Source organism: Corvus moneduloides, chromosome 3 (assembly GCF_009650955.1).
Source record: "Corvus moneduloides isolate bCorMon1 chromosome 3, bCorMon1.pri, whole genome shotgun sequence".
NCBI lineage: Eukaryota > Metazoa > Chordata > Aves > Passeriformes > Corvidae > Corvus > Corvus moneduloides.
In genome coordinates, this window is record NC_045478.1 from 21,970,778 (window position 1) to 21,983,583 (window position 12,806).

The 12,806-nt window shown below is 37.6% G+C and overlaps 1 protein-coding gene across 1 annotated transcript in view; it reads left to right on the forward strand.

The window, feature by feature from the left end:
* The window catches only part of DLGAP2 (DLG associated protein 2), a 459,534-nt gene that overhangs the window by 359,953 nt on the left and 86,775 nt on the right, over window positions 1-12,806 (forward strand). Inside the window, 1 exon segment of the mRNA XM_032104583.1 lies at window positions 8,696-9,765. Coding sequence (XP_031960474.1) covers window positions 8,696-9,765 — 1,070 coding nt within the window.

Sequence of the window (12,806 nt, forward strand, 5' to 3'; positions counted from 1 at the left end):
CTTCACTTGTTTTTTCCATCTTTTTATAATGTCATTTCTCTTCATAAGAGAACAGACAGCAGCACAGTGTGATGCCTTGTCACAAACTTGCCTGCAGTGAGGGTACTCAAATCACCACCTCATCCCAGGAACAGGAGTCACAGTTTGGCCCTTCACTGCCACATGGAAAATCTGGGTGCCGGTGATGGTGGAGAAAGGCAATTAATGTTTGCAGTGTTTGTCACAGATCCAAAACAGAGCTCAGCCAGAAAGACAAGAGACAGCACCCTGATTCGAGAAATTCCCAATCTGGAGGTTATGTAAAGAGGAAGATTGTCTGCCTGTTACTATAGCAACAGGTTTAAAAGGGATCTTGTCACCAGGCTGCTATTTCTTCCTGCACCCCATAAGAAAATCAGGATGAGTCCTCCTCCATCTCAGTGGGTTGAACTGAACAGAAAAGTTCACCATACAATGGCAAAGCAGCAAGAGACAGCGCCAAGGGTGTACACCTGAGCAGATAATGATGAACTCCAAGAAGTAAAATAGTTCTTTTGCGTCAGACCATGGCTAAAACTAAAATTTTTGGTGAATCAAAAGTCTGCAAAGAACTGATGCTGAAACAAAGAGAAAATCAAATAATTTTCTTCAGTTCTGATAATTTAAACTCTGAATTAATGTTTAAAAAAAAGAAATATAAAGGTAATTTTGAAATAGACTGGTATTTTAAATTCAGCAGTCATTGTTCTGTGGCAATAATCAATGCTTTTGATAATTAATTATTACATTACTTCTTTCCCAGAAGAGCACTCTAAAATAAGTGAAATCTTTGAAATATATCCATGTTTTAAAGAAAAAATAAAAGGCAATTTGGAGGGAATATATGATAAATATTTTTGCTTGGATACATGAGCATTTATTCTTGTAGTCCCCTTAGCATTGGATGGGGTGGAAAATTTCCTCTGTGATATATCATCACAAAAAATGGACAAATTCAGAAGAATTCCAGAAACACTAAGAAAAAAATCAAGGAAGAAGATCATAAATATCAGCATTATTTCTTTTGTTTGATTTTTATTTAAGAATCAATGATAAGTGTTTCTTAGTAGAAAAGAAACCCTGGAGATTTGGTGGTTCCATTCAGTTGACTAGTTGGTCCAAGTGATTTGGATCCTTGGGATTAAATTTTGGCAATTATGCTATCACAGGCAGTATTTCAGTTTCACCCTTCCATGCCATCAACTTTCTGACTGAGAACCCTTGCAGGTTTCTAACATGTTTATTCCAGTCCAGCACAAATTGTGCATTCTGCAAAATACAGCCCTGATAGAGACAATCTACCTCAAGTAACACAGGTGTCATAGGCAAAATGACCAAGAACTTTTCTCAGCAAATGCTTACAACTAATCCTGGCTCCATGAAGTTAATGGGAGATTTGTTACTGCTATCAATATGACAAGGATTTCCCTTGTACTTCCAGAGCTGTGCATAGATTTCTGTGTATACCTTTCAGCTGTACCATGCAATTACTCTGGCTTTCTTTAATTGCTGAGAAAATAGTGGCAGTTTTATGACCCTGACAGAAATGGGTTTTCTCATGACCTAATAACTGCAAGTAGCAAAATTTTATCCTTTAGGAAAGAAAGTCCATAAAGCCAGGCACAATAAGGAACAAAAGAAGTTTAGTGGTGTTGGGCTAGCATTTCTGCTGTGTATTTGGAAGCATTATAACCAATTCTTCAATGATATTCACATAGTGAAGCCCCAGTTGACTCCATACAGCTGTATTTCTCCAGAAAATAAGCTTATATGTTAGTTATTTTAGGTCAGTCTAGTCCTGATACATAATAATTTTTTTCAAAACCTTGCTGATCATACAGATTCTGTGAAAAAAATATTAGTCATAAATAATTTTGTGGACTTAATGTGTCATAGCACTGTTGAAAGATGAATAATGGCAATGTACTTCAAACTTGAAAAGTACTGTGAAGGTCTGTGTGCTGCATACTAGTTGGTACCAAGATATCACACACTTCAAACCAATGGAAATTAATTTTGCACCATCCTGAGGACTCCCTGCATTGTTCCACTCCATATCCTGGAGTTTTATACAAATCCCATATTGCCTCTCATGGATTTCTGTCCTGTACTTTGTCATGGCATAGGCACAGTATTTTGACTTTCATACTCTCCATTCAGTCCAAGGGCTAATTTTTCCACCCAGAAGGTGTGGGATGTGTTCATTCCTCAAACACTGTTTCCACATTTCTCCATTTTCACATCTAGCATGCCCTGTTCTCCATGCCAGGCAGTTGGTGTTGTAATGTGGCTTTAGCTTGTCCCTGGTCACAGCTTTCCCCAGAGTTATCACAACTCTGTACTTTTCTTCCTTCCAGTATATTGTGCTTTGTGTCCCCCACCAGCCTCCCCACCACCTCCAAGATTCTGTTCTTGTTCATTGACAGTTATTCTGCACTCCTTTTATTATATACCCTTTATTCTTATCAAGCTTATTTATCTCAGGAATAAATCCCTTGAGATGCTAGACTGTCAAATCTTTCAAATCTTTATTTGAAAGAGGATAGACATGGACAACTGTTGGGCTAAACAATAGGATTCAATGCTATCGAATATTTGTTCCACGTACAGACACCTGCATAACAGTGCTCAAAACTGACTGTACTGAATAAATTGCAGCACATGCTCCTTACTTCTCACTTTGGGTTTTCTGACTGCTCCAGTTTGGTATGTTCTGGACTTTGGTGCTGTTTTAATAGAATTCAAATGTCCATTTTAATCTAACATGGGAATTATAAAAACCATCTTACCCTTGGTCATTATTTGTCATGTTGTTCCACTGAATTAGCTTGGGCTGTCAAAACATTTTCCATGGTTTAGCAGAATCCATGTGCCTCAGATCACCTAAATTTATGCATTTATGATGTAGGTTTCTGCATTGGAGCTTGTCAGCCACAGTTTTTGCCATAGTCAGCAGAGGCAAATATGTACATGAAGGGTAGTATTCTTCTGGTGGTTTTTCTGACATGTAGTTCAGGCTTCAGAAGAGGCATGTCAGTTTCTCAGTCAAAAATAAAACCACATCCAGACTGCATATTTGTAACAATCTTTGGCTCGTGTTGTTCTTGAAATCGTACTTATGTATCAGTTGGAAGAGTCCTTTTACACAGTATGAAATTATGATGGCAACAGTTTAACTGTATGGGCTGGGCACGTCCTCTAGCTCTGTTTACACTGCTGGTGGGAACAGAGCCGTCCAAGCCTGCCACACAGTGCCCAGGATTCTGAATAGAGGAGTTTTTCAGGTTTATGTGTTGAAACAAACTAAGCATCCACGTGCAGCCCATGTGCTGTTTGACAGCTTTGGGCATTTTGGTGTTTGGCTTTAGCTCCTCAGAACTACTTGCTTCTCCCCTTTGACTGTGCAGGGAGACTAGGTGCATAAAGTACCTTGTTGCAACAGTTCTACGAGAACCAATATAACTTATCTTTGAGGGAATGCTACTCAATGTTCAATATTTCAAGTAAGCAGCCTGAGCAGGTATGTAGGAATTCATGGAAAGGTCAATACACTGCATGAAGTGCACACACATCACAGAAAATGGAAGTCATCTTCTAAAACTGTAAGGTGGTGACTCAATCTTTGTGATTTTATGTCAATTTTATACCAGGTGTTGTGCTACATAAATAAGTTGAAAATCTCATGAGACCCTAACAGAAGCATAAGGTATTTGCATTTCCAGAACTTCTTCCATGCATTTGGCCAATCAGTCACTCTTCTCATTTCCAGTAAATATTTGTTTTCAAGGCTAGAATAGAACAGAGAAAAATACTATAACAAGTTAATGAGGAAACAGTGCTCATCTAACACTACTTAGTGCAGACCTTGGACAGACATTTTTCCAGCTAAAGCATTTGAATTATCCATTTTCATGTTTAATGTCTACTTATTTATTAATATGCCCATTTTTCCAACATTTCGGTTTTTTTATTAGCTATAGGTTAAGCTGTGAGTATATATTCTTCATAATGCATTGCAATACTGATTCAACTGTGTGAAACAGCAACATGCAGCAGTCTGGTTTTGTCTACCACCTCTTTTTGAAAGCTAGATTAGGTATCTCTTTTCAGCAGTGCATTTTCCTGGTTACACTAGGCAGAAGAACAGCTCCTTCTCCAACGAAAACAGCACAGATCTCTCAGATGGGAAAGTGGATTACTGAGGGGCTTATAAGGTTAAAGCAATTCAAACTAATTTCTCAATAGAAAGAAAAGTAAGAAAAAAAATTAGGCATCATTTAGTAGTTCCAGAGAGTATTATCATGCTCTAAAAGCTTGCTTCTAATATGCAACACATGAAAAGATTTGTGGAGACATGCCCTTCTTTCAAATGTCAGAGAAGTTTCAGCGTCTTTATATTGACGCTTTTTAGCCAAGAGCAGTGTTCCAGGAACTCTGGAAATGCACAGCTCTTATGTTTCATTACTTAGAGGGTTTTAGCCTTCTGACCTAGAACATTAATAGCAATTCTAATTCATTATTTCAAACATTATTCTTGGTCCCTGAACCTATCTTTCTTTCCTTGATACTGCCTAGCACAAGAAAAAAGCTTGGATGATCTAAAAATTGTGGCCAGAGCCCAAACACAGGCAAAACAACCTCTGCTTGGAGCAAGAATGTCCAGAACTGGAAACAGGAGGAAAAAAATGCAGGACAGGACATGGCATAACAGGGAAGGAGTTGAAAGAGATAGGAAGGGATGCAGAAATCCTTCCATCTGCCGAGGTTAAAGGTTGACATATCTGTACAGTAGTCTCTGAAAAAGAAGAGCTTTAATGGATTTTCAGGGGCTTAGAATTACTGGGTTCTCTGACATAACATCCTATGTCTTGTTCTAGGTCCACCCCCAGCCGCAGTCTTTAAGTATTGTCTGACTATCCATTGAAGTTAATTGGAAGATTCCATTTTGCTCTGACTAAATCTAAAAAAAACCATTCCTATGTTCTCATATAATATATTTTTCTCTGTTCCTATTCCTTTATCTCTTTGTCTGCTTTGGGTTATGCTTATGTTTTCTTCTATCTCCTTTTAGCTCTTTAGCTCTGATGGTGGCATTTTATGTTTTTAGAGTGATTGCCCAGAGCAAACATAGGACCTGCTGTAAAAAAAAAGAGACTTCAAGATATAGACTAAAACTTCAGTCTAATCTGTCATTATTGGATCAATCAGATCTGAAACTATTTTATTATACCAAAATATTAAATTTCTTTTGAAAGGATTGAGAAAAAAATGCTGTAGCTTTATGAATTTTTATGAATCAGCTGAGCTGTGGTCATTGACCACAGGCACACTTTTAGCCCCTTGCAAATGCTAGAAAAGCATGTTAGATTAATTGAATTTTAAGCTAGCACATTTTTCTTGGCAGGCTAAGAGCTAGCACATGGGCAATAACACTGCTCTGGTACCACACAGTAATTCGTTCAGCCACAGCTCAACTGTTTCTTCGAGCCCTTCAGTCTCTGAACAAAGTTGACTGAATAGTACAAAGCACAAATGACTTGATAAATTTATATATTGTGTTTCAAAGTACTGAAGATTTTTCAAAAGATTTGTATGAAGAAGTAGTTGTGTCTGGGATAAAGAACAGGTTTGATGTCCTAGATAGACAAACCTAATTGGAGTGATAAATTTAAATGATGCACATGTAAGTAATTTGGGGGTTTATCTAGTTTTAGTTACTCTCTATGACAGAATTAAGAGGGGACAATTACTTCTGGAAAACATCTACTTCTTAACTCATGTTTTAATTATTTTGATTAATCTTAATAAATGCCTATAGCAGTTTCTAGCTACTGTGTTTCAAACAAAAATAATTCAGACATTCCATATAGCACATAAAATGCTATATGAAAGCATGCTATGTGAAAGCAACATACAGAAAATTGTATTTTTTCTTTAGTTGCAATGAGCTAGAATCACGGGGAGCCATGAGGGACAGAAAAGCTGTTGTTAGATTATCCATTGCAGTGCAGTCAAATCATCACATCTCATATTCCTAGGGATGTAACAGGATGAAAATGTTTGAAGCCTTCTGGGCTATGTTTGATGTTGCATGAGGCCTAAAGAAATCACCAGGGACTAGCAATTCTGTGCTCAGGAACTAATTTAAAATTAGTTTCTTATTCTCTTTTTTTCATTCTGGATCTCTGCCGTGCCCTTACTTTTTTTGTCTAAATGCACTGGTGAGGCGTAGTACAAGTTATATTCATTTGCAGATGTGCAAGATTGTGATGAAAAGGCTTGGGGTTGATTCTCATTGTGCTGTCAGAGTGACAGAAGAGCTTCCTTCCACCTCCCTCTGGCTCTCACCTCTGTGAACATTAAAATCAGAAAATCCATAAGCACTTTGGAAAATGTTTCCTGTATTGCAGCTTCTTATTTCTGTAAAAGGAGAACAGTACCCTCCACATAGAATCATAGAATAGCTTGGATTGGAAGGGACCTTTAAAGGTCATCTAATCCAACGTCCCTGTTATAGGCAGGGACATCTTCAACTAGATCAACCTCTTTCAGAGTAAAAAAAAACTTCTTCCCTCCATCTAATCTCATGGGTTTGTAAGAACTACTGCAGTAATCTCTGTCTGGTGCTTTGGGAACCCTTTATGGGAAGTACAGACGGAGTAAATCCAGCACATGGTCCATTATTATTCCCCTCATAATGTTTGGTAATATCCTGGGTAAAGTATCACTAATTACAGGACTACTTATGTGGCTGACTTCCAAAGCACTGTTATAATTTACTGCCATGTCTGTATATAATCAAAATTACGTCATTTCAGAGAAACAGTTATATTTCCTTTCTGTAACTACATTTATGCAAGGTATTTTAACCTAAATAGGACAACAGACTGAGTAATCAGCAGTAATAAGATTTTATTTTGATTTGATGGTAGCCAAGAATTAAGTAAAAGAAACAGACAGGAAAACAAAATAGAAGCAGAAAAGGATATATGAACAGACCCATCAGTTTCATGCCATGATAAAATGTGGAGGTGACATTTGGACCCTTAAATCCATCTTTGACTTCAGTGTGGCAGAATTGTGCCTAGGCTGAAGAATACTTCACTGTTTATTAGTTTAATGTTCCATTCATTTTAAAAGGTTGTGTAGAACTCTGTTGAAATTAGGGTGTAATAAAATTATCACAAAGCATCTCTCACAACAGGAAATATAGAGCATTTAGGTTATGAGATAGCTGATGCTGAAGACTTGCAACCAATTGCCTTCTGTACTGAAGGTATCATGATGTAACACTTATTAGTTGAATAAAACTAGAGAGATATGAGTATTGATCTGTTTCATGACCATATCCAGGCATTGAGTTTTCACCAGCAGTGGAAATATGATTTAGGGGAGCTTTGTCATTTGGTCCTTCAAAGTGCTGTCAGTTACTGTGTTATCGCTACAGCCTGGTTTCCAGTGTCCAGTTAATAGATATTCTCTGGCTTCCATTCTGGTTGAGACCTGCAACTTCCTTGTATCAAGCACCTGTGTGAGATTATTTAGATTCTTAAAGTGGATTTGCAGAAAGGCTGTACTAAGTGGGTTGTATAAACACTTACACATCTGTCTTATCCTCTAAAGGATTATCTTGCATCCTATCTCTTTGTCTGCTTTTGAAATGTTTCTTAAAGAAGCTGAAATTGAAGAGGGAAAGTGAATGAGAAAATCAAATAAAGTTATTTCTGGGGTTGTTTTTAATTTTCTGTTTGTAGCATTTGACAGCTGCAAGAAATTACATGAGAGAAAAAAATCAAAGGCTTAAGTATCAAAATCTTTGCTTACAAGCTACTCTTATTTAGCAATCATGCTTGCATAATAACCACAACTTGAAGCACATGATTCATAGGAACAAGTAATCTAGTATATAAAACCCCATAGTATGTACCGAAATATATTTGTTTTTTTCAGGAATAACTTAGAGTCATTGAGTAAATATTTTGTAGTTTGGTCATAAAAAGGGGAAAACTGCCTGATAGAGAATACTCTACATGTATGGTAATAGCAATAATACTTCTGGACTAAGGATAACAGATGTTCAAATAGTATGAAATGCTTATTCATAAACTGTTTAGCAATATAAAAATTGAGCTTCATTTCAGCACGTTCATATTTTTTTTTCTCTTTGCTGTTTATTATTTATACTTCTGAAGAGTGAACTTAGGATCATGAAGCTGAGATTCATTGAAGAAAATGAAGTTCAATTTATGGTACAAAAATGGCTCCATGGAGAAAGGATACATTTAATATATCCAACTGTGAAACCACCAAAACAGAAACTAGACCCATGTAACTTAAATGACTAGCCACAAAGCTTGACATATGAGCTATAAATATTAAATAATAAACTTGAATGTATCCATTAAATTTGAGTAAAATTACATAATGAATAGCTTCATAACATCTAGAACTGCTAGCAGACAATTTTGCAAACAGAAAGGAGGGTATATTCACCTCATTATTTACTCATAGTGAACAATTTTAATCAGTTTTAAAATGGTGGAGGAAATTTCATGAATGGTGAGACTTTCCACCAAGCTCATAGAGAAAAAATGTTTGGTTTTTCAATATACTTGGAATTTTCAAGTTAATCTTTTAATCAGACACATAACACAGGTTTTATGTGTTCTCATGACAGACCAGCAGTACTCATGGTCGCCTTCTCAGCACTTCAATGAAGAAAGATACTCTCCTGCTCCGAGGAATATGAAAGGATTATCTGGTAGTCGCAATCAACCACAGTTATGTTCAGCTCATACTTGTGGCTTAGCATCCCCTGAAGATTGTGAACATACCCACGACCATATCCACCATGGGCAGGAGCCAAGGCAGTCATATCTTCTCAGCCCCACGGAGAGTTGCCCGCTGGACCACCATCGTTGCTCCCCACGCAGCTCCATTCATTCTGAGTGCATGATGATGCCCATGGTAATGGGCGATCACATGTCAAGTAGCACTTTCCCCAGAATGCACTACAGCTCACATTACGACTCAAGAGACGACTGCGCCATGTCTCACGGTAACCCTAAGATTAACCGTATTCCTGCAAATCTTTTGGACCAATTTGAGAAACAACTTCCTCTTCACCGGGATGGGTTTCATACTTTACAGTACCAGCGGACCTCAACAGCTGCGGAACAACGCAGTGAGAGCCCGGGAAGGATACGCCATCTTGTTCATTCTGTCCAGAAACTTTTTACTAAATCTCATTCTCTGGAAGGATCATCCAAGGGCAATGTTAATGGAACCAAGGGAGACAGTCGAGGGGACGATCATCATCATGGGCACCATTCCAAGCATAGCAAAAGGAGTAAAAGTAAGGAGCGAAAACCAGAAGGCAAGCATAAATCTGGAATGAGTAGCTGGTGGAGCTCTGACGATAATTTGGACAGCGATAGCACTTACCGAACCCCTAGTGTGGTAAATAGGCACCATGCAGATCATATATCCCATTGCTATCCTGAGGCACTCCAGGGGCATTTTGGGGATCTCTCATTGAAGACTTCCAAAAGTAACAATGATGTGAAGTGTTCGGCTTGTGAAGGGCTACCAATGACCCCTGATAGTAAATATATGAAAAGGAGTTCTTGGTCCACGCTTACAGTAAGTCAGGCTAAAGAAGCTTATCGCAAATCATCACTGAACTTAGATAAGCCTCTGGTTCATCAGGAAATCAAACCTTCCTTGAGGCCGTGCCATTACCTTCAGGTAAGAGGAAGATTTTCTTGAGATTTTTAATGAAAAGAGCAGCACAGTATATGCCATAGTCATCGTAAAAAATATACAAAGGTACCTCTCAAAGAATTTCTGTATTGCTCTCCCATTGCAGATATTCCATTAAACTGAGAAATCTCTAGCTTTTGTCTTGGTTTATAGACCACAGATTGAAAACTATAAAACAGGTGTGATATAAATTAGTTTCAGGTCAGTGGATGTGTTTTCATCTTTGGAATTCACACTGAACACCTTGATGAAATACATATATCACACTAAAAAAGAGCAGTTCTTTCAGCAATCTGGGGGCTAAAAAAAGTGTTTCAAATACGTTTATGAATGAGTGATTTTAAACAGGCTGTGGGGAATCCTATTTTTGTATTCTTTTATTCCTTTTCTCCATGTTTTTGTAAATAACAGAAGAATGGATTTACTGGGATACCAAATTGCTTTGTTGTGGTGATGATCGCCCATATATTGCTTTTTAATGGTTGCATCACCCAGGATCATATTGAACTGAGCCTCCTTTGAGACCATACTATAACAACATGGGTATTAAAAATACATGGGTACCTCAGAGAGAAGAGATTTCAGGCCTGGCCTTCAGACTGGTTTTGATGGTGTTCTGCACGTTTTCTCTTTCAGCAACAAAGCTCTCACTTTCTCCTACATTTAAATTTTTATACCTTCTGCTTGATGCCATTTGCCACCCCAAGGTCACGCTAATGTAACTATTTATCATGCTGCACAATGGTCTGGATCGTAAAGTGACGTGAGTTTAAAAAAATACTTTCCAAAATACTATTTTTAGACATTTACATCATTTGCCTGGCCTACGTACAGCACAGTCCCATCACAAGTGACATTAGCACATCAGATTATACAGAGAACTGCAGTGGGTGCAGAGCAGAAAGGAGGGAGTACCTTGGAGGATAACTTCATCAGCTAGCTTTGTCACTGGAAAAAAATGTACAATACCAATATTCCTTTAGTGATTTGTACTAAGTATAGCCTTCAAAGCCCACATTGTTCTGAGTATGTTCTTTTCTATTTCTTTTTAAAGAACTCCTCTTTCTCCAGAACTTAACTGATTCTCACATTAACATGGGGAAATCTCTGGTCCAGATTTATGTATTTGGATATTTTCAGTTTCTCTGGGCCCTACAGAAACTGGCAAACACAGATTAGCAACGTGACTGCACTTCTGTGCGGAGCTCTCTCCTGTCAGAGCTATAGGTGTCCAATAGCAATGAGTCACACTTGAAGAGCCAGATCTTTTCAAATGCATATGCAGACATCCAGGATCAATCTTCTCTATTGAAACAGGGAAAGTTTCTCATTGCAGAGAAAGGAAAATAAATTGCAGCCCTCATAGCATTACCATGCAAATTGATTCCAACCTAGACTGACAGCTGTGGTATTTTATCATATCCAAGTACAATCTCATGTATGTAAAATAGACTGCACTTCCCTGGAAGTTTTTGATCTAACTCAATGAGCCAGAACTGGAAGCGCATGTGCAGAGACTTCCACTCTATGGAACTCTATGGAACATATGTCTATGTTCTAAAACCATGCATACAGCTGTGACGTTACGGAGAAGTTTAGATATGACTAGTTTTTTCCTTCCTGTTACACACTTCTGGTTCCTCTACATCTCTTTTGGGTTTAGTGCTTTCCTTCTCAATCATGTTTCATTGTTTCTTCTTCCCCACCACTACATCTCATTTGTCTTTGCAGAAGCCATCAATTTTTACTTCTCATTGGCCTTCTCCTTACTCCCAATTTATATCAGCATCTTCAAGTGAATGTGAAAGACTGAGTTCACAAACTAACCTGGCTATCACCAAACTTTAGATCAAGCCCAAGTGACAAGCCTAGGGGTCAGAAAAGCACACTCCTTTATGTCATTTTTTTATGCTTTTTTGTGAATTGGGAAAGGAATAGGAAATTTCTACAGAAAGGAATTTTCATTCAGCAGTTAGGAAGGTTCATCCACTAGTAGGTTTATCCAGCTTAAAATCTAGGAGATGTGAATTCAAATTTTTGCTGCACAAAATCTTTGTTTTTAAGACCCTTTAAAAATGGCATAGTACCCATTCCCTATTCACAGAGATCCTATGATGGAAATCTGTTAAGACTCAAGTATTCAGTTACAAGGAATCTATACTTGTGTCCAAAGCAATAATACAAGGAATTCTATAACAGAAATATTCTCATTATGAAATATTAAAATAAAGCATATGTTTCATCATATCAGAACATGCCATTCAGAGCATAGATATCCTTCAGACTGAGTGGCTGGCTTATTCACTAGCCCAAGGTCAGCAAACAAATTGAAGGCACCCCATTCTGTCAATGTCATAACTAAATGCCTAGTTTTGAAACTTTTGCTTTGAGGGATGTTGGGCTGTCACAAAGTAATCATAAAGATCAGAGATATGTCCCATTAGTAGCTCTGCCAGGAACTTTCTCTCTGACCCAGGAAATCTAATTTATTAATCACTGCACACTTCAACTGCTCTATCTGCAAAACTGAGGAGGGATATTTAACTTTTCTTATGGCAGTGTAAGCAGCATCACTGACTAATAATTGGATAAAAATAATCATTAGGTTCAGAAACTAAAAAGGTAGAGAAACATGTGGGAATCCCTACCCAGGAGAGTTTACTGCCTTGCTCAAGAGTAGATGGCAATGAGAATTCAAGGGATTATGACACTGATGTGCAGCAGCAGACTTCCCTGAGGTGCACAAGTGAACAGATCAGTTTAAAATCCCAAGGCCCTTCACAGGGTCTCTGTATTTAAAGTGATATTAAATACATTGGTCCTGACTGATGTCAGCTATATATTTTTAATTATTTTTAAAATAAAGCTGTGAAATTATAGTCCTTCAATGAATACACTAATACATAAGCATACCTCAGAATAATAAAAATTAATTTTCTGTTTATGCATTAATATTATCAATTTTTATATATGGCTTTTGTTCTACTACCTAGCTATATGAGCATTCTCAGTAGCCAACTCACTTT